Raw genomic sequence first — 27822 nt, forward strand, 5'->3', positions numbered from 1 at the left:
AAAAATGACTCAAAAACACTAAGCCGAATGAAGCAGGTCACAGAGGTGAACATATAATATACCATTTATATAAAATTCAAAAACACAGGAAACTTAACATTTCACTTAGGGACAGATACATACGTTGCAAAACTACAGTAACAAGAAAACAACACAAACATCAAAATAATTATTTGAAAAAAATTATTTAAAGAGAAGGTACATGGGACTTAGAAAGTGAAGGTGATATTCTATTTCTTAAACTGGCTGAACACAGAGATATATACATATTTATTTATACTTTTTGTCTGCTACTGTTCTGGGAGTCAAACAGGGGGCTTGGGGGGAGTGTCACAGTAGGACACGTGGTGCGGAGTTCAAATCCAGGGTCCTGCACATGCCCAGCCTCTTATTTTTCTTTATGCGTTCGACACGCTTGTGCATTTTCATAGTTACACAATAGTTCCTTTTAAAAAAGTGAAAAAATGCGAAAGACTTGGAAAAATGGAGACTATTACATCTAACAAGAAGACTGTAGAAAATGTATACAAAGGAAATGTTCCACTGCTCCGCGCCTCAAGCCCACTACAAATCAGTATCAGTCTCCAGGGCCAGGCCCCAGGGTGGACGGCCAGAGGCAGTGGAGCCCCGGGCCCCCGTGAGCACTCCTGTCCAGCAGCTGCTCATCTGTACTTGGACTTGTCTTTATCTTTGGATTTCTTGGGACTCCTGCTCCGGTCTCTCTTTTTGCTCCTTTCCCTCTCGTAGGCATCAGCTTGGTGCTTGGACTTGTGACTGTGACTGAAGTGGCCGTCCCTTTCTCGGGACCGGCTCCGGCTCCGGCTCCGGTGCTGCGGCCGGTCTCTCTTCTCGCTCTTCTGCTTCTCCCAGCAGCTTTCTTCTTCTTCATAGTGGCCAAACCCCATCTCCCTGTAGATGTCCTGCCAAAGGAATGGAGAGTTGCAAGTGCAGTCAGCAAGACAATCACTCTGTGGGCCCTACACTTAACAAAAAGCTACACAAGGGGCTGGAGTGATAGCACAGCGGGTGATTCCTGAGTGTAAAGCCAGGAGTAACCCCTGTGCATCGCAGGGTGTGACCCAAAAAAAAAATACACAAACCCACCATTGATGGCAGTTTCAAATCTGAATGCTGCCACAAATGCCAAGAATCTTCTAAATCTTAAAAACTAGGGAACTAGGGAAAAGGGCCAGAGCAACAGTACAGAGGGTACGGCATTGGCCTTGCAAGCGGCCGATCCAGATTTGACTCCCGGCACCACATAAGGTCCCCGGAGCCCCACTAGGAATGACCCTTGGCCACAAAGCCAGGAGTAAACTCTAAGTACTACTGGCTGTGGCCCAAAAGCAGAAAAAAAAAAAAGTTCAAAAAATTCAGGTAAAGATCACTTCTCGTACTGATCTTAATGCTTTGTATCCACTATTTCAGGTGAACCCAAGGACCAAATCCAAACTGAACAGCCCAACTGAAATGTAAGCAAGGCTTTAGGACAGAGTTACAGCACCCAGGGCTTTAGTTAGCATCCCTCACCTGCCCGTGTCCCTCTCTTCGACTCCACCCAACCCCAGATGCGGTTCTATCATTGACCTGGAGTTAAATTATTAAAATGCTCGATGAATCCTAAAAGATGGACATTGTTTAAGTTGTAAACCACAAAGATTTTAGATAAGTCAATCTAAAATGAAAATACATAATGCATATTTTAGTCTGACTTTGGTCGGAAAGTCAATGTTCTTTCATGAGATAGTTCCCGGGCCAGAGAGCTAGTAGAGCAGGTAGGGAGCTTGCTCTGCACACAGCTGACCTGCGTTCAATTCCCAATACAGCATTTGGTCCCCTGTGCACCATCAGAAGTGAGCACTAAGTCCAGAGCCCAGAGGAAGTTCTGGCACACCGGTTATGGTCCAAACCATCCCACCATCCCAAAAAAGAGAGTTCACAAAATTTAGCTTTCTCTTATAGACTCCTCAGGAGAAAGGCCAAACTCTGATAGCACTCCATATCCCATTCATCATCTTAGGTATATGATTATAGTTGATGGAAATGTTAAGGTTTAAAATCCACAATGATGACCAGCCAAAGATTAGGACTGTGCTTTAAAGAAAAGAGCAATAAGTATTCCATATAGTTTCTAGATTCTGTAGTTTGGAGTTTATTAGGGTTTTTTTTTTTTTTTTTGGTTTGGCCTCTGGGCCACACCCAACAATGCATAGGGGACCATGCAGTGCTAGGGACTAAACTAAGATTTGTCACATGCAAAGCACGTGCTCAGCCTACTAAGCTATCTCTCCAACCCTCTGTACATAACTGGCTCATAATTTTTTGCAACAGTTCTTATTTTCTGAGACCCTAGGAGGAAAGAAAATGAGCAGATAGATGGATTTGACTCTTTAATAACCAACTATTTTCTAGCAAAACATGGTATCTCTAGATACGATCCTGGAGGAGTGGGAGAGACAATACAGAGGTAAAGGCATTTGTCTGACATACCTGGGTTTGATTCCTGGCATCACACAATTCCTTCAAGCATGCCTACGGGTTGTCCCAGCACCAGTTGAAACATGGCCCAAGTCCCCACTGCCCCAAACACACAGATAAACACACACACACACACACACACACACACACAGACACACACTTCTGGGTGCTTCCTCTGGCATGCACAAGAATGTAAACATGTGCTATTCTGTCTATATAGCTAGTATTACTTATTTCTGTTTTGACCGAGACAATAAAGTTTTAAAATGCAGAGATCATTTGCTTGTGTGCAGCTCTGTAAAATTTTCAGCACATTATTATACAAATAGGAATTTAAAATGCCTTGAGATTAAAATTAGAGGAAATAAGAAGGAGAAAAAGATTATGCAGTATTTAATGCAGTATTTAAATCTTGAAGGGAAACAAGGAAGCTGAAGACTTGAAACAAAATGAAACCAAAATAGCAAAAATAGTGGCCCAAATTATAAAAATACTAAACACCTAGAAAGACACAGTGAAGACTAACAACCGATACAAACAATCCTAAGATACACAACCCACAGCTCTGACCGTGTCCCTGTGACCACAGAGAAACTCAAAGCTCAACAACACAGGACCGATCTTTGGAATCAAGTCATACACTGGGAAAATTAAAGCCAAGTTTTCAAACTAAACAGTAAAATTGTTGCTCCATAAAAACAACTTGTAAGGCCAGAGAAATAGCTCAATGGGCTGCAAGTATGAGGCCTGGGTTCAATCCCTGACACCGTGAGGCCACCCAAATACCACTGGACAAAGAGTGAGAAGTCACTCCTGAGAACTCCAAAGCAAATTGTAAAAGCAAATTAAAATATTCTTAGTACACTAAGCTAGAAACTGTAACTAGGAAAACCTGAGCAATATCTAGAATTTACCTAGTGCTGAAAAATTCCCTTTACTAAATTTACTTTTTTTGAGGGGGAGGGGGCAGCTTGTGCCACGCCCAGCAGTGCTCAGGGGCTTACTCAAGGCGCTGCACTGAGGAACCACTCCTGGCAGGAGACCATATAGGGTGCCGGGGATCAAACTAAGATCAGTCACATGCAAGGCAAACACCCAACCCACTTAACCATTGATCTGGACTCTGAATTTACTTTTGCAGCTGCAATCAAAAGGATAATAACCCCACCCCAAAACAATCTGGCACAATGAAATCTAAGAGAATATTGGTATTAAGAGTAGCACTGTAGCACTGTCGTCCAGTTGCTCATCAATTTGCTCAAGCGGGCACCAGTAACTTCTCTATTGTGAGACTTGTTGTTACTGTTTTTGGCATATCAAATACGCCACAGGTAGCTTGCCCAGCAAGTTACCAAAAGTATATTAAGAGTATAAAATAAAAATAATTTCCTTCATTATGCTGAGGGGAAGAAATGGAGTTAGGTGACCCCTTTAGTATTTAACCGTTTTATAGCTGCCAAGTAACTCAAAAGTTTCTTAATGTAACACCACAGAGGCAGGGAGGTAACTACAGCACCAACGTCTGTCACGGGCTCAGAACACCCAACATTCGAATATCAGCACCACAGGGTCTCCCAAGCAGTGCCTGCTGTGTTCCTGGGTGTCAACTTTTAATTCCGATGTAGTATTAAATTACATTCTCTGAAAAAATTTTTTTATATATTTACTGAAAAAAATTCAAGTATAGACTAAACAAACTGGTAACTGACAGGGAGAAAGAAATGGCAACAAGAGAGGCAGACGAACAGTAGGTTCTCTGCCTGTACCATCTCCAGTAGACTGTGTGATGTGGCCACCTACCAACCCTCACCAGGCCCAGCAGCGCTAAGGCCTCCAGGCTACACCGCGTGGGCTGGGGGGGAGAGGAGGAGGGGCTATGTGGTGCCAAGGACCGAGCGCAGGTCTTCGTACACACAAGGCACGCACTCTGGCCCTCTGGATTCTCCCAGAGTCATGGGCTGTACAAAATGTTTAAAACTGCAATCTAAAAAAGATTCCGTGCAATCCTTGAACGCAGGAAAGCAGCGTTGGTCCTAACTAGGACTCGAGTTAGCAGGCTGATCGTAAGCTACTCCGAACAGTGACTTGTCAGTAACAGGAGGGCTCACCAGGCGGGAACACAACCTCGGCATGGAGGAGGCAAGGGCCTGATTCCTGGTACTGTGAAGTCTCCTGGGCAAGGTGGGCCCCCACCTCACCCCGGCCCCCCGAAGAATAATAAGGTAGAAAATGTTTGCTATGAAGTTTTGTTCTTCTCATTTCTCATCTTAACAATGTGACTGAGTTTGGGTATCATCTCAACCTCAGAAGAGAAACTGTGACTCAACTGTTAAGATCACATGGGTGTTTCAGCAGGGCAGAAACGGAAATCTCGCTTTTCTGGCAGCAGAGCCTTCAACACCCACCCACATCACATCTCTCCACCCGGCCACTGCATGGCCTCCTCGCTGTCCTGCATGTTCTCTAGTCTAGGCCTGGCTCAGATGTCCTCGTGTGGCAAAATAAAAGGGCTATAGTGCCACTTATTTTTTTTTATTTAACAAGAGACTCTACAGAGACTATGGAAAGATGAGTACAAAAGCTCAACGAACTGAACACCCCACCAAGAATACTCTACCCAACCAGATTGTCAAAACATCTAAAGGAACAATACAAAACTTCACGGACACGCAACTGCTAGTGGAATTCATAGCCTTGAAGCCAGTTTTGTAAGAAGCATTAAACGAACTTAAAGGACAGGAGAAAATTCCCATCTGTGGTACTGAATATGGCACTAACTAATGGTGAATATGGTTGTCCTCAAATAGATAAGAAAGGCTAAAAACAGGGGGCTGGAGCAATAGCACAGCGGGTAGGGCATTTGCCTTGCACCCGGCTGACCCGGGTTCAATTCCCAGTATCCCATATGGTCCCCTGAGCACTGCCAGGAGTAATTCCTGAGTGCAAACCCAGGAGATAACCCCTGTGCATTGCCAGGTGTGACCCAAAAAGAAAAAAGGAAAAAAAAAAGGTTAAAAACATATAGCAATCAATGATCACAAATTGACTTTATTGATTTATTTTTTGATAATTCTATTTGCCATTCTTTTGTTTTTTTGACCAAGTAATATTAAATAAATTTGTTATATGCCTGCCAAGGGTGCATCCAAAAAAAAAATAAAGGCTAATTTATGACAGAAGAAATATCATGCTTACTGCAATAAGGTTCAAGTCGTAGCACTGTTATAGCACTGTCATCTCGTTGTTCATCAATTTGCTGAGCGGGCACCAGTAACGTCTCCATTGTGAGACTTGTTGTTACTCTTTTGGCATATCGAATATGCCACAGCTAGCTTGCCAGGCTCTGCCAGGCAGGCGAGATAATCTCGGTAGCTTGCCGGGCTCTCCGAGAGGCACAGAGGAATCAAATCCGGGTGGTTGGAGGAATCAAACCCAGGTCAGCCTCGTGCAAGGCAAACGCCCTACCCGTTGTGCTATCGCTCCAGCCCAAAGTTCAAGTACAAAATAAAATTTAATAAAAATAAAATGAAATACTTTTTAGATGCTGCAGTTGGAAACTTAGCTATGTAAGTGAGAATATGCATTACACTATATTGTATTAAATGATTTCAATTTCCTTATTTACAGAGGTTAAAATCATATGCCAATTAATCATTACAAACTGACTTCTGTTGATTTATCTTCTGATTATTCCATTTGCCATTTCTTAAGTTTTGTTGGAACAATTAGTATGAAATAAATGTTACATGCCTGCCAAGGGGGCAGGCTGAGGAATGTCAGGCGCCCTGAGGGATACTGGTGGTGAGACTGGTATTGCAACACTGTATGTCTAAAACAATTCTATTATGAACAGCTCTGTACATCATGGTGTCTTAATTAAAAATCTGTCACTGTCATCCTGTTGCTCATCGATTTGCTTGAGTGGGCACCAGTAACGTCTCCACTGTGAGACTTGTTACTGTTTATAGCATATCAAATACACCACGGGTAGCTTGCCTGGCTCTGCCATGTGGGTGAGATACGCTCAGTAGCTTGCCGGGTTCTCCAAGAGGGGTGGAGAATCGAACCCGGGTTGGCCACGTGCAAGGTGAATGCCCTACCCGCTGCGCTATAATAAAAAATAATTTTTTTAAAAGAGTGAATATGCACATCGAAATGATTTATTCTCTTTATCAGCAATTTTCTTTAAACCATTTTTGTCAGGGCCGGAGTGATAGCACAGCGGGTAGGGCGTTTGCCTTGCACTCGGCCGACCCGGGTTCAATCCCCGGCATCCCATATGGTCCCCCAAGCACCGCTAGGAGTAGTTCCTGAGTGCAAAGCCAGGAGTAACCCCTGAGCATCGCTGGGTGTGACCCAAAAAGCAAAATAAATAAATAAATAAATAAATAAATAAACCATTTTTGTCCCTTTTTTCTTTACCTTTTTTGCAGTGCCAGAGACCAAATCTAGGGCCTCACAGGTACAAGCCACACCCCTGGCCAGCCAATTTTTTTAGTGTTTTAGAAAATGTGTTGCTCAAGGGTCAGAGCTACAGTACAGCAGGGAGCCCTCCTGCTCTTTGTATGTCATACATACAAAGTATGTATGACACACTTTGCATACATCTGACCCGGGTTCAACCCTCAGCATCCCATACAGTCCCCTGAGCCCCACCAGGAATGATTCTCGGTGCACAGCCAGGAGTAACCCTTGAGCACCATCAGTTGTGGCCCACACCCACCTCCCACCCGATAAATAATAAAAAAGTATCCTTCAGGTAAATTTGGGAGTTGATCAAGTTAATTATCAGTGCTACTTTTATTTCATATATACAATCAGTAAGCAGGACATAAATGTTTTCTAGGTCCTAAATACTCAGCAACTACAACTGTAGTACATAACACTTCATTACAAATTAAAATAAAGAATATTTTTTAGCACAGTAACAAAAGTAATTCTTTTGTTTCTGTGCTTTGGGCCTTGGCAAACCTGGCTTAGTACACCGAACTCAGTGTCTCACACAAGTTAAGCATGCACTCTGCCACTTGGTATCTCCCTGGTCCCTCTGTTTATAGGCTAGTTTCCACAGGTAAAGAAATCACTGTTGCTTCTCAGCATGGACCACATTAACTAACTTCAAAACAAATGTTAAAAAATTTGCGATATATTCTTTTGTGGGAAAGAGGGTTGGGCCACAATCTGAGGTGCTCAGGGCTCACTCCTGACTTGTGCTCAGGAGTTACACTCATGGTGGTGCTCAGGAGACCGTATGTGGTGCCGAGATCAGACCAGGGTCAGCTGCGTGCAAGGTCAACACTTCACCCATGATAGCTCTCCAACTCCTTTGACAATTATTCTTGAAGATTAAAGTCCACGACCCTAATGAAACGCTGTTTTGATTTTGGAACATACCCACCTCTCTCATAAGAATGTATTTACTCCCTAAATTACAACTCTGATACGTAATTAACAACAACAACAACAAATTCATTTCTCTGCAGTGAAGTCTGGACTTTAGTAAGTACTGTACCTGATTGGTATTTTTGATTGGCATGTAGTCCTCGTCTTCTTTTTCTTCAGAGCAGTGACGAGTTTTCTTCTTATGCTTTTTACTTGTGTGTGAGTGACTTGACTTTGAGTCCTCCCCCTGCTCATCTAATATAAGATCGTATTTTGCACTGTAGCAGCTAGTTAAGGATAAATGAGGTAGCTGATGCTGGTAAAACATAACTAAAACACATCTGGTAAAACAAAGGAGACTGAGAGGCTCAAATGTAACTTTATAGCCTCCCCAAGAATTTCACAAATACAGAATAAGCACAACATAGTACTGGGGAGATAGTACATGATATAATATGCTCAGCCAGGTACACCCTTGGGCACTGCTGGGTGTGGGTCCCCCACTCAAATTGGTGAAAACATCACACTGATACCACATTATGATTTAAATTTTAATCAACTGAAATTAAACCGAAATTTAAATTTCATCCCACAGTTAATGACACAGCCCAATGAATCACAAGTGGTTAGTAGCCGACCCAAGGCAGTGGAGACACATCATTTTCACTAGAAGACTAAAACTTGACTCACAAATATGCCAGATTTCCTTTTTTGAACTCTCCATGCTCTATATCTAGAATTCAGAGCATTTTAATCCCGTGCCCTTTTTCTTATCACCTACAGTTACCTCCACTTTCTGCTCTAAGGATGTACTTCATGTGTCCTACACGCACTCCTCCAATGGCAGTTACAAGTGGACTCTTCATTTAATCTCAAAAATTTGGCAAGTAAAGAAAATCTCAGGTCTACATCTAAGATTTCACCCACAGTCCCCTGATTTTCATCTTTCAGGTCAAATCTTAGTTTACTATTTGGTCTGTGTATGAACAGTCTCCACGTTAAGTCAGTGTACTTCAGACATTTCCTACTCCAACGCCTAACAAAGCCTAATGCATTACAGTCAGTACTTTTTCTATAAGGAATACGTAACAGGACAATCTAACGGGCTAAAGACACAGTATAGTGGGTAAGGTGCTTGCCTTCTATGTGGCCTTCCTGGGTTCAGGAGGGGAAAAAAAACAGAAACAAAAATCAACCTGGTAAGTCATCTTTCCTTGGTGAATATTCAAAAAGAATGCCTATAGTGACTGGAAAAAAGATTCCTAAGATGCCAAAGAAGCAGGAAATGAAACCACTTAACTTCAGAAAGAATCACAGGAAAAAAACACCTCTGCAATGTAGTGTTACAGATTTATAATAAGAAAGATCAAAAAAAATTTTTTTAATTAAAAAAAAAAGAAAAATCAGTAAAAATTTAAAAGACATTTCACTGCTTCTTATCTTTACCGTGTAAGATCCTAAGTTAAACAGTCAATGAATTTATTTTTTAATCCAGTAAAAGTCAAGTCTGGAGCTAGAGCCAAGTACAGCCAGTAAGGCGCTTGTCTCACCCACAGCTGACCCTGGTTCAATCCCTAGAACCATATATGATCCCCCAAGCACCACTAGGAGTGATCCCTGAGCACAGAGCCAGGAGTAAGCCCTGAGCACTGAGTGTAGCCCGAAAAACAAAACAAAAAAGTCACCTCTTGCACACAACAGGAGCCCAATAACAGATCAGCAGACTACAAAGAAAAGTAAGAAAACCATAGGATTTTGCTCTCTATAGAGACATCATTTCTAAAGAAGTTGAACATAAAAACACTGATCACAAAGACTTGGCATAACTGTAGTAAGGAAATTTCTCTGATAAGAAATTTAAGACATTACAGTTACATACAAAAACTACAAATCATACCTGAAAATGCTCTGAGAATGAATATTAACCACAAGAGTAGAAAGCATTGGGCTGGACAATCAGCACAGAGGGTAGGGCTCTTGCCTCGCACCTGGCCAACCCAGGTTCAATCTCTGGCATCCCGAATGATCCTCCAAGCCTGCCAGGAGTGGTCCCGGAGCACAGAGCCAGGAGTAATCCTGAACACCACTAGGTGTGGTCCCAAAACCAAGAACAACAACGACAGAGTAGAAAGCAAATAGGGCCTATCGAGCAGAGAGCATGGTGCTCGACAGTGTAGTGGGCAACTCCCGGCTAAGCCCTGAGCACTGCTTGGTGTGCAACCACCCCTACATCTAAAAAAAACAAAACAAAAAAAAGTAGATACCAAATAAAATGAAAGCAAAAGAGGGGCCTAAAAGAAAAGATACTAACGGGGCAAGGGGGCTGCTCAACGGAAGGGCTAGAGTGCATGTTCTGCGTGAGGGAAGCCCAGGTTTAACCCCCAAGCACTAAGCCAGCAGTGGTCCCTGAATACTGTCATGTGTGGCACAGAACCAAAAAATATATATATATATAACCAAAGTACTGAAGACAATTTTCAATTTTTTTTTTCTTCTTAGGTCATACCCATTGATGCTCAGGGGTTACTCCTGGCTCTGCACTCAGGAATTAGTCCTGGCAGGGCTCAGGGGACCCTCTGGGATGCTGGGGAGCAAACCCGGGTAGCTGCGGGAAAGGCAAATGCCCTCCCCACTGGACTATCCCTCTGGCCCCGATTTTATTTTTCATTTTTAACTTTCTCCACACCACAGAAAAACCAACAAAGAGGCAAAGAGCATGTGAGGGAGAGAACAATACATGACTTTTTAGAGCACCAGGAGTCAGGACCCTAAGTCTACACATGATGGATCACATAGCACTCTCCAGGCTGACCAACACACCGAGTGGCCTTGTAAAGGATACTCCTGTTTGGGCTTTACTTTATCTTTCAGAACCAAATTAGATGGCTTATCCTGTTCCTTTTCATACTCCTTGAAATCACTCTTGGTATATTTTCCACCTGTTGAAAAAAAAAGTTAAAAAAAAAATCACCTAATTGATCAAAAGCAATAATATATAAGACATATAATATATGAGAGCCATTTTATAGTTGGCATATATTATCAGGGAACAGAAGAAAAGACTGAGAACAACAAAATCATCTTAATTCATCTTCTATTACCATTTTAACTGAAATTAGATACCCATTTATGTAACCATATGCTGCCACCTAATGGTATATGTGAATATTACAACACCAAATTTTCAAATGACAGAATACACAGACTGAAAACTGCAGTATTTTAGAAAAGCCATTAAGTCCTGAAGAACATTAAGTCCAAAGGAAATTGAGGGATTGAGGTCTTAAGTCTGAGATTTGAAAGAGTTTTCAGTTTGCAAGTAGTAAGGACTGAAATTTTCTGATCTGTCAAAAGAGAACTGTCAAACACTGGATGATTTCACTTATCTGTGGTATGCAGAGAAACAAACGAGCAAATGGCCACTATTTCTGGTAGTTTCTGAGTACACAACTGAAATGACCAAGTAGCAGGGGGATGGAGAAAGAAGAGGCAGACTTGAAGTGACATAAGGTGTGGTGGATGGTAGTGGCCACTTGGTGATGGTGAGGCCTAGCAATCTTACACAACAAAACCACACAAGCTATCACTGCTGCAAACATGTAATTCTAAAACACATTTTTAAATTAAGTATGTATAAAATACTCTCGACATAACTGAACAGGCCAGCTAATGGAGGAAAAGACCTTGCGAGAACAGTGGAGAAAACGTCTTGACATCCTACAAAAGGGAATTGCTGTAGCTATACTGCAAATATAAAGAAATAATCTCGTACTACTGAAAACTATGATACTCAAAAAGAAAACCTGACTTGAGACTCTGGAGAGAGTCCAGGGGGTTGAGGCACGCGAATGCCTTGCATACAGCTCCCTCTGGTTCCACTCCTTGGAACTTGTTCCCTGAGTAGCACAAGTGCAGCTGTGGAGGTCAGGAAGCAACAAAGGGGCAGCCTGGATGATCCCAGACATCTGTGGGTCCTCGAAATAAACCTCTGGCCACTGGTCAAGAATCGCAGGGCAAGACGTTAAACATAATGCAGAGATACACAGACATCTCCCCTGTCTGAGATACTAGAGAGCAACTATGCAGAATCAGAAGTTGTAGGCGTTACATCAGTAACTGTTTATCCTACGTCAAAGAGAGAGAAAAGCAAGCAAAGCAAAAAATAAATGAAGCAAGGAAAATGAAGCAACGTACCTTTTCCCTTCCACTTAACTTTTGCAACTGACTGGCTAAAATCCACATGTATTCGTCTGTCGTCTATAAGTACATTGTCCATTTTGAAGAACGCTTTTTCACAATCCTCTTCCTAACAGTGATTATAAAAACCCAAGAATAATAAAAACACTCTTAAAATTCACTTTAAAAAACCCAAGAATAAACTTACAAAAATAGATTTCTGTAGCCAGAATACAGAATATACAAAACATGGATCACTGAAGTATATTTAAACGTTTATTATGTGCCAAATGTTACTAAATGCTTTGTATTTACTTTCCCCAATTAACTCTAATAACAACTCTGTGACACTATTTCTCAAGGAGAAAACAGGTTTAGAAAGGTATATATGAGGCAGGAATGAGTCTACAGCAGGTAGGGTGCTTGCCTTGCACACAGCTGACCCGAGTTCAATCCACAGAGTCCCATATAGTCCCCCGACCACCACCAGGAGTGATTCCCGAGTGCAGAGCCAGAAGTAAGTCCTGAGCACTGCTGGGTGTGGCCCCAAATCCAAACAAACTAAAAATACCAAACACCAAACTTAATACCTGTAATTATACCTTACCTTCTCAAATTCAATAAAAGCATAACATAGAGATTCTCCTGTCTTCCAGTCACGGATAACTTCACAACTGTAAGTTTGAAATGAAAGAAAAGGCATTCACTTTTACTATTCAAAAGTGAAAAATAAAATGAAGAGTTAAGGAGCAAAAATGTTTAAATTCATTAAATCACATTTCTCCAAATCACATCTTATTCTACTCTAAGTATCCTATTTAGAGTTATAGACCTAAATGCCTGAAACATGAAAAGAAAATCAGTATTTAATTTTTTTGGCAACCGTAAAAATAAAATTGTAATTATTTTCTAGTCCAAATGTAATTATAGAACACCTAGTGCTACTGTAACCTACAGTCATACACAAACAAATGCCCAGTAAATTTATGCTTCGGAAACTTAAAAGTCCTAAATGCCTTAAAAAACTTCTAAGTCTTAAATGTTAAGACACAAATTACATTTAAATCTAACCACATAATGATAACTATTACACTGAACTAATCTGTCTTAATAAAGGGTTGAATATACCTTCTTTGTCCCTTTCCTCATATATCATTAATATCATTCTAAAAGCATAAAATAGGGGTCCAGGCAGATCACACAGCAGTTAAGGCACTTTTCTTGCATGCAGTCGACCCTAGTAAAATCCCCCAACAATATTTGAGATCCCTCAAGCACCATCAGGAGTGAGCTGTGAGCATGGAGTCAGGAACAGCCCCTCAGCACTTCCAGGTGTGGACCAAAAACAAACAAAATTAGGGCCAGGGCTACAGCACAGAGTTAGAGCATTTGCCTTGCATGTGCTAGGCCCTGGGTTCCGCCTCCACACTGCAAAATAAATAAATAAATAAATAAATACATGAAATAATATAAGAAAGTAAAACATAGGGAGAGGAAAAGTAATCACATTATAAACATGCTTCACAGCTACGATATTTGAATATAAAGTAAAATGTAAATACTTAACAAGAATCTAGTCAAAATTATGACAAAGCAGTAATAAGAGAGCATGGAAACAAGAAGACTCTAGTCACAGAAGTAAATCCTAGCCTTCCTTCCTTACTGGCAAGAAGTCAATATAAAGTGTCTGTAAGTGAAAAACAGAAAGCATAGGGGAGTAGAGAGCTAGTACAGTGGGCAGGGCATTTGCCTTGCGGCAGCTAACCCACATTTGATCACCAACACCCCATATGGTCTCCTAAGCTCTGTCAGGAGTGACCCCAGAGTGAAGAGCCAGGAGTTAGCCCTGAGCACTGGCAGATGGGAAGAGGAAGAGAGGGGGGAAGAGGGAGAGAGACAGAGACAGAGACAAAGAGAGAGACAGAGAAATAGTAATTTTTTTTTAAGTACGATATATATTCTGAGGAAAGGGATAAAAATGGATAGGTATTTAATGTTTTTTTTCTACAACAATATTACATCATAGAAAAATATGTGAAAAAAAATTTTAACATAATATTCTTTGACTAAATACTAGATAGTTCCCTCTCTCACAGAAATACAGGTTTCATCGTATGAGGGAAACATGAGCACAAAAATGTATAAATCTGTAACTGTACCCTCAAAAAAAAATAAATTAAAAAAATTAAAAAAAAAAAAGAAATACAGGTTTCAGGGCCAGAGAAATAATACAGCAAGACTCTTGCCTCAAGGCCAACAAGGATTAAATCTGAGGCTCCCTATGTGTTCCCCCGAGGCCCACTAGGAGTGATCCCTGAGCAGAGAGCCAGGAGTAAGCCTGAGCACCACTGGTTGTGGTCCCAAAACAAACACCCCCCCCCCCAAAAAAGGGGGAAATTATCCATAAGAACAATTTTGGAAATTTTGAATTCAAATCAATTTTAACTGCTGATAGTTTAGAGAACTTAAATTACATACTTTAAATATTATAGATTATTGAAATACAGAACTGAGAATAACACAGTACCATACTTAAACCTGTTGCATTCGCTTACTGTTATTTTCTTTTCAAGTCTAGGAGCATACCCAGGGTGCTCAGGAGCAACCGCTGGCAGTGCTCAGGGGACCACATGTGTATACTGCCAGAGACTGAACCGGGGCCAGCTGCGCATACAGCAAGCACCTTAGCCCCTGTACTCTCTCTCTGGCCACTCGCTCTGTTTTTGTGCTGCATGTAGAAAAATCAATTCAACTATGCACATATGTTGATATTTACATACATACACAAAAACACTTTTCTTCCTACTATCCAAAAGATTTAACAGCAGGTTATGCCAGCATAAAATTAAATTTTCAGATTCACCAAAAATGTCATTAGCAAATTACCAACACTAATTTTTTCTGAGTGTTTCACTATTTCTAAAGATTACCTTCTTATTGGCCCAAATCTTGAAAATATTATCTCCAGATCCTCATCTGTGGTGACTGGATTCAATTTACACACAAACAGAACGTTTTCTGGAGGTTTAATGTCTGCATCTGGAAGGTCTCCCACCTAAATTATAAATAAGAACAGAAGTCAATCCCTTCATTTAGTCCCTATTCTAAATACCATATTCACGTCTACAATACTGATTTCCCCCCAAAATATCTAATTTACATTAGACACCAAAAGCTCAGGAAAAGAAATCCAAGAAAGAATTTCAAATTCAAAGTTTCATTGTTCCTGGCAGTAACAGTATTGATGGCTAATATTTACTGGTCTCTTTTGTGTGACCATCATGACTGGCACCTCACAGACTTCATTACAAATTCCTTAAATGCCTCAACCAGTCAAGAGCAGCTGCCTAGCACGCACCTTACCCAGGTCAGCCCCAGGCACCAGCATCAGCATCTTCTGGGAAACCTAGGAGGCCCCTGAGCACTCATCAAGCTGGCCCTGAGCACCTCTGAGTACAAAAACTGAACCATCTAGTGTAGTTGGTCTAAACACCCCACCCATCCCCCAAAATTATAAAGATAAGCAAAAATTAAGGCAATTAATCACTGCCAAATCAGCCTTGCTAGAAATATTAAAGGGCTCACCAAATGAAAAACAATTCCACCCCAAAATATTAAGACAGCAAAGTTATACAATATTGTGTCAGGAGGGGTTGGAGCGATAGCACAGTGGGTAGGGAGTTTGCTTTGCATGAGGCCAACCCGAGTTGGATTCCTCTGGCCTTCTCAGAGAGCCCAGCAAACTACCGAGAGAATCCAGCCCACATGGCAGAGCCTGGCAAGCTACCGTGGCATATCCAATATGCCAAAAACAGTAACAACAAGTCTCACAATGGAGATGTTACTGGTACCCACTCAAGCAAATCAATGAACAATGGGATGACACTGCTACAGTGTTTATATAAAGCATAGGGGTAAAATTTATATATGTAGGCCTTACCTATTTCATGTAAACTCTACAATGTGTTTACATAGAATTGCTTTAAAAGTTTTATTAATGAGGGGGCTGGATCAATAGCACAGCGGGTAAGGCCAACCATGCATTCGGCCAGCATGGTTCGATTCCCAGCATCCCACATGTTCCCCTGAGCACCGCCACGGCTAATTCCTGAGTGTAGAGTCATACCCTCTACATCGCTGGGTATGTCTCAAAAAGAAAAAAGTTTTTTTAATGACAGGTGAGACATGATTACTGCCATTAATAAGATCCAAGTAGAAAATAAAATTTAATGTAATATACTTTAGATTCCAGAGTTGAAAACATTACGTAAATGAAAATAGGCAATTTATATTGTATTAAATGGTTTTGATTTTATTTACATAGGTCAAAATCATACAGTAATCTCAGACTGGCTTTTAATGATTTATTATCTGATCATTCTATTTGCCATTTCTTAAAAGTTTTGTTGGAATAAGAAAAACAAAGTAAATTTATTATGTGCCTCAGGAGGCAGGGGTGGGATTAGGAGGAAAACTGGGGATACTGGTGATGCGAAGGCCAGACTGGTGGTGTTGGAACACTAAATGACTGAAACAATGGTATTTTTAATAAAAATTAATTTTTAATTAAAAATTAATTTAAAAATTCAATCGCATAAACACTGAAAAATTTATAAATAGGGGCCAGAGTGATAGTACAGCGGGTAGGGCCTTTGCCTTGCACATGGCTGACCTGGGTTCAATCCCTGGTATCCCATATGGTCCCCTAAGCACTGCCAGGAGTAATTCCTGAGTTCAGAACCAGGAGCAACCCCTGACCATTGCTGGGTGTGACCCAAAGAGAAAAATTTAAAAAAAAAAAGTATATGAATATAAACAATTGCAAAACAAACAAACAAACAAAAAAACACAATTGCAATTCAGTTCATAAGTTTTTTTAAATCCCCCTTTTTCTTCAGCTGTAGAGCAAGAGAAATTTAATTCTTTTATCTTATAATAATATGTTTTTCTTCTAACAAATAAAAGATACACCTATCTTAGCACTTACATAACACTGTCATTTTCATATTCTTAAAAATTCACTATCTTTGTAGAAACTGCTATATACTTTTAAAAGTTGTCTTTCTGAAACATTCTCTCTCAGAGATTTATACATTGCCAAGTAGAAATATGCAAGAAATGTTAGGAATTTTGTACTGAGAGCATTTAGCTGACAGCAAACCTTGGGTAACACACATAATTCCTTCTAAACATGAGACTGTTGGTCATTTACAATATTTTTAATGAATCCCATGTGTATCCCTTTACTCACTCTCAGCACTCAAATTTTTATCCAGAGTCATCATTTACAACTATCACTGTCACAGTGGTCCCTTCTCTATCCTAACTGCACCCCTCTACTGTGGCAAGCTTCCAACAGTGGACCAGTCCTCCTGGCCCTTGTTCTTAGATATTAGTCTTAGATAACTGTTCTTAGATATTAGTCTCATAATGTCTTTTTTTTTTTAATATCCCGCAAATGAGTGCAATCATTCTATGTCTGCCCTCTCCTTCTGACTGATTTCATTCAGCATGATATTCTCCCTGTCAATCCACTTACAAGCAAATTTTATGCAACTTCATTTTTTCTGGTGGCTGCAGTATTCCATTGTGTAGATATACCATAGTTTTTTTATCCAGTCATCTGTTCTTGAGCAGTCAGGTTGCTTTCCAGATTCTGGCTACTGCTAAGCCCTATTTTTCAGAAGAGCACTGAACCTATATAGAATTCATTTTTTACATTATACTATAAAATCTAATCCAAAGAACTTAGCTTTATAACATTTTAGGGTTGTCAAAGACTGAACATTAGCTCACAGTGAATAAGCATAAAATAGTTGCAAACAGGGCCAGAGCAATAGCTCTGATAGGGGGCACCACAGGGTCCCCCTGGGCTCCCAGAAACACTGTGGAGGCCCCTTCCCACCCACCAAGCAAAAAACCAAAAACCAAAATGAATAAACAAAAAACCTGAAGATGTTGCAAAAATTTGAACAGAAGGTAATTATCTTACCATTTCTAACAGAATAGCTTGAGTTTTGGCCTCTTTTTCTGCCTTTATTTCTTCTACTTCTTCTGCAGATCTTCCTTTGAAATCATCAATTTCTTCATCTGCTCCTATTCGCCCACTCTGTAAGGCAGAATTTAGAAAAATACATATAAATTTAAAGAATAAAAACTAAGGGGGCAGTTCAGTTCCCCACATATCTGAGAACCTATTGGTTCAATCACAGTCACCAAAAATAAATGCCATAAATTGACACACAGGGAAGACATGCTTTAGTCTTAACTCCATCAAGTGTGTTAAGACTAGCATGGAAAATAAACTTGACACTTTGAAAAGGAACGAAAGAGATAGTAAAGGGGATAAGGCGCCCATACTGCAAGCTACCAGCTCTGGTTCAATTCCCAGCAGCACATGTATTTCCAAACACTGCCAGGAGTGACCCGAAATCCAAAACCAAACAAACAAAACAAAAACTCTAAAAATTGATTTCAGTTCATTTGTCAATATTAGTCAAGTTGATTTTATAAAAATCAAAATGTACAGAAATTAGACTATTAAATACCACTTATATGCAGAAGATAAGTGATCTTAGCTAATAAGTAACAGATCCCACCATGCTTGTTTTGATACATACTCCCTACTGCAAAGCTAAATTTGGTTAGCAAATGGAGGGAGGCTGGAGAAAGGGCTCAAGGGGCTGAGTACATGCTCTGCATGCAGGAGGCCCAGTTTCAAGCCAGCACTGCATGGTCCCCTAAGCACTGCCAGGAGAGACTCCCAAGCACTGAGTCAGGAAGTCGCCACTAAGCACTGCTAGGTATAGCATGAGAGAGAGAGAGAGAGAGAGAGAGAGAGAGAGAGAGAGAAAGAAAGAAACATTTCCAAGGTGTTCATAAAGCTTCAAGACCAAAGTCTATGAGACTAAAAGAGATAGTTAGAAAAATGAGTATCTCTCTAACACTAAACTTATTCTAGTAAAAATGATAAGTTATAATGATATTATAAACAGTATAACCATTCAGAAGAAATGTTTTAACTAAGAAGCTGAATCTGAGGCTGGAGAGGTAGTAGGAGTGAAGGTGTTTGCACGTGTCTGACCCCAGTTTGATTCCCAGCACCATGGATAGTCTCCCTGATCACCACCTGGAACGACTCCTGAGCACAGATGTAACCATAGAGCAATAGCACTGGACATGGTCCCAAAGCCAAAAAAAAAATTAAATAAAAAAGGAACAAATGGAATCTATATGAAATATCAATATTTATGTATATTATATGAAAAGAGAACTCAACTTACGTCTAGTTGCTCCCTTGTAGGCTCTGGTGATCGATCAGGAATTAATAAATCAGGAGGGTCATCAAATGGATCATCTAAAATCACTGTATGGTTTATCCTTAACAAAATAAGTCCAAGTCAAATGTTACTTTCAAGTTATTTCAGATCTTATAAACACTGTCACATGTCTTAAGTCTTTGCAATACCAAAAAAAATAAACTCTTAAGTTTTATTGCATAAGAATGTTACCAGAGTATTGGTGATACTGTTTTTGTTTGCAATGTTTATTACTTTGCCTTACTAAGACATAACAAATTTCTGTATCTTAGTACATTTTTTCAAATTGCTCATAATCTATATTTTTAAGTGAATAAAAGATTAGTAATTTCTCCCTAAATAAGTATAATTTGTAGAAGCATAGAAAGACAAAAGTATTTTAGGATTTTAACAATCCTTTATTACATTTTAGAATTATGCAGCATCTAATTCTATTGTATGCTATCACCCAGGTAAAACACAGTTCAAAACATTCCAGAAAATGCAAATAGTAAATTATAACCACACCTGATATCCTGATAAGGTACAAAGTCCTTGTCAACAAAGGTCTCATTAATTTTCTTAATTATATCCATGCCTTCTGTCACTTCTCCAAACACTGTGTGAACGCCATCAAGGTAATCTAGATTATCTCCTGTGGTAATAAGGAACTATATAAAAAGACAAAGAATTTTAAATACATACATATAATTCAAAGTGCAATCAATTTATCTTGTTTAATCTTCAAATAATCCTACAGAGAGGGGCCAGAGGGAGAGTACAACAGGAAAACAGAGAGAATAAGGCACTTGTATTCCATACAGATAACCCAGTTCAGTCCCCCACACCTCATACGGTCCCCCAAACCCACCAGGAATAATCCCTGAGCACAGAGACAGGAGTAATCCTGAGCACAAAGAAAGGAATAAACCCTGAGCAAATCCAGGTGTGGCCTAAAACAAACAAACAAACAAAAAAATCCTATTGGGGGAGATGCTTTTTTCCCCTCACTGTTTCCAGCATGGCAGCTGAGCCTTGGTTTGTCATATAAAACAAGCTGAGCCTTGGTTTGTCATATAAAACAATCAGGGGAGCAACTATGTAGGTGCTACTGAATGCATACTTCACACATTTCACTAAGTAGAGAAAACAAGAGAGTAAAACTCTCCAAAATCTGTTTGGAGTTTCTGTTAGATGATGAATAAAAGATGCCTGACATGATCAGTTTTGAAATAAATAACAAACAATAAGATGTATTTTGGGGGGTCATAAGCATAAACAGTGATGATTCATGGATGGTGAAATTCTGGGCAGTGTTGCATTTTTTGGGTACTTTTTTGCATTTTCTAAATACCTCATAATGGGCATGTCTCACATTTAAAAGAACAAAACTGGGTCGGACCAATAGTGCAGCGGGTCAGGCGTTTGTCTTGCACGAAGCCGACCCGAGTTCAATCCCCAGCATCCCATATGGTGCCCCAAGCACTGCCAGGAGTGACTCCTGAGTGCAGAGCCAAGAGTAACTCCGGAGCATCGCTGGGTGTGACCCAAAAAAAGCAAAACAATAAAAATAAAAACAAAAAAAATAAAAGAACAAAACTAGTAGGGTTTATACATGTCTATATAATTATATTCTATGACTGCGCAATGATTTCTAACAGATCACTGACTGGAACAGTTTAAAGGATAACTTTGTGAGCTGGGAAAGCAGTCCAGCAGCAGAGGGCTGGCCTTGCATGTGTGAGGTCCTGGGTTTGATCCCAGGACTGCCAAAAAAACAAAACAAAAAAAAAAATCAATGAAATATTTTAAATTTTAAAACAAACAAAAAACACTGGGGAGAGAATGGGGATCAGCTCTTGCTTCAAGCTGCAGATGGTTCCTGAGCATCACCAGGAGTGATCCCTGAGCACAGAGTAAGACTTAATCCCTGAGCACAGCTGGTGTGACCCAAAACAATAAAACAAAAAATATATAAATAAAAAGAAGTTAAGTCTGGTGCCTGGGAAATAGTACAGGGGATCAGGCTCTTGCCCTGCACACAGCCTACTCCAGTTCGATTCCCTGAACCCTATATGTTGCCCCGAGCACTGCCAGGAGTTATACCTGAGCAGACCCAAGAGTATGCCCTGAGCATGACCCAAGCCCTCACCCCCACCCTGCCTCTAAAAAAGGCAGCAACTTTGGAAGTTCCTTCTATACCAATTTAATTCAAAACCCATCTTTTCACCTATTTCCTAACCTGTGATCCATGTTGATCACTGCCATTGTTCACCATTGATACAGTGCCTTTCTTCTTGTGCTTAATTCTTGGCACTTTCTCCACCTCAAAAAAGCTTGCTTGATCACCATACAGTTGACTGAAAGCACATATTTTGAAAGAGATTATAAAAAGAGAAGTATTCTCAAAACGAAATATAAAAATACTAACTACATACTCAGTTCCCCTCTCTTCACAGAAATGCCACTATGATTCAAAATATTTCTTTTGGCTATAGTTAGAAAATCTGTGAGGAAATTTTATATTTAATTCATATTTAAAATGCAAATGAAAATATGCCAGTTAACAATGTTAAGAAGCTATTTAAATTTTAGTCCTTTAAGTAAATAAATAAATAAAATAAAATAACTTACCCAAAAACAGACTCTCCTCCTCGGCCAGTCCCTGTAGGATCTCCAGTTTGTATGATAAAATCCCTCTACAATATACAGGATACTTTATTTATTCAGAATTTGGTCAATGGTTTCAATTTTTAAAAAAGATGTAACTAGTATCTATCAACTCACCTGTACATTGTGAATAAGGCAATAGTTATAATATTTTATTTTGCACAACTTCAGGAAATTCAAGCAGGCTGAAAAAGAAGTAAACACTAAATTTATATAGTGGTTTACAAAACTTTTTCATTCCAAGTAAAAGCAGTTAGCATAATCTAATTTATAAAATCACCAAAAAAACTCTACAATAATAGTCAGATACTCAAAACCATGTAAAGGGAAGATGCCTCTAAAAAGAAAAAATACATTAAATTACGTTTTGTTATCTTTTTTTAGATTTCTTGTGCATATGAATTCATAGAGGTCATACATGTAATCAGGGAATAAACAATTGTTTATTAGTAGACTGGTTATGTAAGAAAAAAAATTAAAGAGGATGTGAAAGAAACCAGAGATCTAAGGTATGTACAGATTATATATAAATTAGAAAACAATCAAAATACTGGGGACCATTTTTTTTTCCATTGTGATTAAATGATCCCTCACCAAAAATCCATTCCCTTACTATGTACCCCCTTTCTTAGATACATTTGAACGAATAAACATTGAGCATTTTCTAGGTGCTTGTAACTGTACATAAACATGGTTCCTTCACTCAAAAAAATTTATCATCTTGGGGCCGGAGTGATAGCACAGCGGGTAGGGTGTTTGGAAAGATTAATCTGGCCTGAGCACTGTCGTCTGAGATTTATACAGGAGATGTCCCAAGAAGAGCCACCCTATAAGCTTAATGTATCTCTTACTGTATCCATACAAAGTAACTAATATTATGAAGTAGAATTATGATGTTAATTAAGATGTTAATTAAGTTATTGGACTAAGGAGAGGAGAAACACCCCTAAGTGTTTTTGCCCTTGAACTGACGAAGGGCTTTCATATGTTGATTGTGCTACCAATGAGGTGTGATGGCTACCCCCCTATGCCAGGAGTTGGTGAGAGACTACAGAAAGACCAAGTCAGAGTGCGGAGAGATAAGCAGCAGGAGAGACAGGAGGAGACAGGTATGAGGGGCAGCATGAGAACAGAATGGGGAGCTCGGTGAAATTGGAACAGGCATGTGGGAGAGGAATAAACGGCAACTGATCACCAACCAGCCTGGCCCTCATTTCCTCCTTCGTCCACCCACCCATGGCTTCAGCCGTCCTGGGTGGAGAAACGGCTCGAGACCACCAAATGCAGGCATTGAGAGAGCCGCGGGATTTCCCCAGTCATCTGGAGACTGCACAGGAGACTATATAAACATAGTGGGCAAGGCACTTGGGTTTGATCCCCGGCATCCCATATGGTCCCCTGAGCACTGCAAGGAGTGATTCTTTAGTGCAAAGACAGGAGTGACCCCTGGGCATCACTGGGTGTGCCCACCCCCCCAAAAAAAAACACAAAAAAACTTTATAAAAAGGAAATTAAAGGTTATAACAGTACCCTGGAAGTTTCTCTTTGGGGGTTAGATGTGAGGTTGGACCACACGTGGTGGCGCTCAGGTGTCAATCCCAGTGAAGCTCAAGTTCCTTGCAAATACGGTACCAGGGATTGAACCCAGGTCTCCTACATGCAGAGCATGTGCTCAGTCCTTCGCGCTACCTCTCCAGCCCTACCGTAGCAGTTTCTCAGCAATCAGACTGGTGTGCACGCTAAACCCTGAATATACACAGGGTTAATAGCAGCTTTAATTAAAATGGCCAAAATTAAGAAGCAATCAAGAGTCCCTTCAGTAAGTCAATGGATCTTAAATGCTTAAATTAAATGAACCAATTGGAAAAGACTACATAAGGTTCGATTCCATCTGGTACGATAACATTCTGGGAAAGAAAAATCTAGAAATTGTAAGAGATCCATGGTTGGCAAGAACTATAGTGGACTTGGCTTTAGGAAACTCCCCTCACATAATCTGGGAGCTTCCCTGCCTTACTCTCCCTTCCTTTCTCTTTCCTAAAGTCTTACTGAAAAACAAATAAAAATAATTTTAAAGAAAGAAGTTACAGCATGAACCTATAATGGTGAACACAAGTCAGCATACATCTGTCCAAAACCACAGAACGGACACCAGGAGTGGGCCCCAGGCAGGAAAGAGGCTGAGAGACAGAGAATATGCCTAGCCTATAAGAGGCCTTTGATTTGATTCCTGGCACAACTAAAATGAAAGTACAAAAAAACAAAAGTCACCCCCAATAGTAACTATGAACTTTGGGTGATCAGGACATGTCAATCTAAGCTCATCAAATGTACCACTGAGAAAAAAATATGTAACACTGAGTACTAATATTCAAGGTTCTAATGTTCAATGTACTAATGTTCATTGTATTGTTTAACTGGTAAGTTACAAATGTATAACAAAGTTGTCACCGTGATAGGAAAATGAGATAAAATGAGACACACTATGCATGTGTGCAGGTAAAGGGAAATCAGCACTTTCCCTATGGTTTTACCATGAACCTTAATTTCATAGTATTTCTCTAAATAGCTCTAGTGCCTTTATTAATTTAAACTTTTAATAAAAGTAGTAGAGAGATATTTAAAGAAATACCAGCCAATATATGGCTTTTGCTGGGAGATGGACCAAATGGAGCAATTCCTTTGCATACGGAGCCCCGGGGGCAGTGCTGCAAGGTCCTTCAAGTTTGAGAAACGGGAAAGACACCTTTCCCCAAAACCTGCACTGTGCCAGAAGTAGCCATTGAGCACCTCTTGGTATGGCCTCAAAACAATAAAACATAGTAACAGCTGGAATAAGGCTCATTGGTAAAGTGTCTTTTTTTTTTTTGGAAAGTGTCTTTTTACATGTATTTTACATGTATGAGACCTGGGTTCAATACCTAGTACTGTCCAAAAAACAAGGTGCCAAATATGTTGAATTTTTGATAATAGAATATGTGAAAATATTTAGAAATCACTGCCAATTTTTTCGAAGGTGGATGATTTTTGGCAATTTTTAAAAGTATCTTTTAAAGCTATAGATTGAAATAACTACTTTTAATTAAATCCCACTTAAGAGATTAAAGAAAACTTTCACAGAGGTAGAAACACCAACAAAACAATACCAGCTATGTGTAAAACATCTGGGATATTTTGGGGGGAAAGGGGAGCGGGCCATCTAGCAGTACTCAGGGAGAGCTGTCCTGGCTCTTTGCCGAGGAGTCACTCCTGGCGATGCCTGAGGACCATATGCAGTACCTGGGATCAAATGGGGTTGGCACGCACAAGGCAAATGCCTTGACCCCTATACTATCTCTGCAGCAACAACTACTACAATAGAACTGGTGATTCACACGTTAGGGTTCATCTGCCTCCCACTTCTGTGTATGTTTTCAAGTTTTATACAATAAAAAGTAAAAAGAAGGGAGTGGGAAGAAGAAAAGGAAGTCTTTTTACTTTTAAGTGCAGATTAATAAGTAGTTATATACAAGAGTAGAAAGTCAATCGCATATTGATAAATATATTCAAACACTATCTTTAGTATTGCAAGCTAAACTGCTTTCGGTTCTGTGCTTGCTCGCTATTTGCAAGTCTCCTGTCTCCTGTTAGTTCCCTACCCTCTGGGGAAACGGCCCACTTATTTGCTAGATGCAGCTCCACAGAAAAGTATATAGCAAGAAACAACACAATAGAAGCAAAAAAAAAAAAAAGAAACAAAGAGTACAATCCTCTGTAGCATCCTTTGAGTCTCTGGATCCCACCATCCTTGAAACCAAGCTTTCTTCAGTAACACAAAGCAATCTATTTTATTTAATGTTAAGGTGAGTCTCTATGACCCACCCAAGATTCTAAAGCAACAACCGCTGGTGCACATATCTGCAGTCTTGTGTGAGCCCTGCAAGCAGCAGCATTGCACAAGGGTGCTCAGGATATACAGAGAACAGAGACACAGTTCCTTGCCCTCGTGGAATGTACATTCTTGAGGAGACAAGATTCACAAGGAACTTCAGAAAGGGGCTAAGGAGATCGCTCAAAGAGCTGGAGGGAATGCAGCTGGGCTCATTCCCGGGCAAGATCCCAGGCGTACTGCACCAGAAGTAGCGACACACCCCCCCACCTCCGGATGAAAAAGGAAAAGTGGGGCAGAGGCAACAAGAGTACAAGAGGCCCTCAGCGGGGACAGAGCGTGCAGCTAGAAAAGAGGCACAAAGTTTCTTGCATATTTCAATTAACTGCATTCCAGAGCAGCACGCTCCTGACTGTAACAAATCTCTCCAGCAATTGCTTTTCTCCCAGTCGATACATTCTCCACTCTGCGGCCAACGACCTTCAAAAAAGAAAAACCAATGAGGCAGGAGTGATAGCACAGCGGGTAGGGCGTTTGCCTTTTGCACGCGGCCGACCAGGGTTCGATTCCAAACATCCCATATGGTCCCCCAATCACCACAAGGAGTAATTCCTGAGTACAGAGCCAGGAGTAACCAACCCCTGTGCATCGCTAAGTGAGACGGGGAAAAAAAAAAAGAAAACAAGATCTCCAGGCCTCAAAATCCTGCATTCTACATGTAAAGCCGTGCCAAGACTCTGGCCCACAGCAGGGCATAGAAGAACTATTGCAGATCGGACCTATCCAACGTTACAGGAACAGACTCCTTGTCTGCACCTTCCACAGAACGGGGTCGTTCCTCCAAACCACGTCCAACGACCTGACCTGGCTGCGGAAAACTTGCAAACGAGCTGGGAAGAAAAACCCTCGCCCCACCCCACCTCCCAAGGAGCGAGTTCAAGGGTTCAGCACTCTTTGCTTGCTCCGCTCCCAGCCCCCTCCATGTAGAACCCGACCAGCTCCTCCGTTTCCATAGCAACGCACTAGCTCTCCAATACCACAAGGACGTTCAAAAGGTTCTAGTGTCTATTGCCTCCCGACCCCCCCCCCAAAGGAAAAAAAAAAAAACACCCAACCCCATGAGGGTAAGACGCCGGCGGGTGCTCTGACAAGACCCACTCAGGGCTTCGAGCCAGGGGTTGGCACCACAAGGCCTGAGGCAAATCGACGGCGCGTTCGCTGGAGTTCGGGGCAGCCCTTCCTCCACGCACCTTCCCCGGCTTCCCCGGGGGCTGTCACCCACCCGGGCGTCCTCGCCGTGCTCCGCGCACGGGTGACGCGCAGGAAAAGCACAAAGGCGACGGGCCGCGTGCCTGCAGGCTGCACGCACGGCCGTGCCCGAGCACTGAGAGCCCCCCCGAACCCCGAGGCCCGCTCCCGACACGGCCCCGTCGCGGCCCCCGGGAGCCCCGGGGCCACCAACGGGGTCGACGCCGGGGCCCCGACAGGAAAGAGAATGAAGCGCGCGGCCGCGGCGGGAGAGCGCGGCAGGGCCGGGCCTCACCGCGAGGCCGCTCCTCGGTGTACAAGTCGATGACGACGTCGCCCAAAGTGGTCTCCAGAAGAACCGCCATGGCGCCCGCTCCTCCTCCTCCTCCTCTGCCACCACCTCCGGCTCCTCAGGCTCCAGCGCCGCAGCAAGCCGGGAGGTGACAGGCGCAGTCCGACGACCGCCGCGCTACGCGTCACTTCCGGCGCGACGCCATACGTCATCGCTGCAGCGACGCCGCCCCTTCCTCTCGGCGCTCTTCCGGCGGGGGAGGCGGAGCCCCGGCCGCTGTGCGGGGCTTGACGTTCCTCTTGGTTCTTGGCGGCCGGTGGTTCAGCCGGGTCCGGGCGAAGGGTTTTGCGCCCTTTGGGACGTGTCTCTAGAATCCGTGGCCCTTTCTGCTTGTCTGGCTACCTGCGTCG

General features: G+C 41.4%; 1 protein-coding gene across 1 annotated transcript; it reads right to left on the minus strand.

Annotated features, from left to right (window-relative positions):
- Positions 1-46: 46 nt before the first annotated feature.
- On the minus strand, positions 47-27581 carry PPIL4 (peptidylprolyl isomerase like 4). The gene is made up of 13 exons (XM_004608986.3): positions 27416-27581; positions 22122-22189; positions 21969-22033; positions 21577-21694; positions 19863-20005; positions 19320-19416; positions 18029-18145; positions 14967-15091; positions 12644-12710; positions 12055-12166; positions 10703-10799; positions 7991-8138; positions 47-920 (listed from the first exon to the last, which is right to left on the minus strand). The coding sequence occupies exons 1-13, from the start codon at positions 27483-27485 to the stop codon at positions 663-665; spliced, it is 1485 nt and encodes a 494-aa protein (XP_004609043.1). The 5' UTR covers positions 27486-27581; the 3' UTR covers positions 47-662.
- Between the last annotated feature and the right edge of the window lie 241 nt (positions 27582-27822).

Source organism: Sorex araneus, chromosome 4 (assembly GCF_027595985.1).
Source record: "Sorex araneus isolate mSorAra2 chromosome 4, mSorAra2.pri, whole genome shotgun sequence".
NCBI lineage: Eukaryota > Metazoa > Chordata > Mammalia > Eulipotyphla > Soricidae > Sorex > Sorex araneus.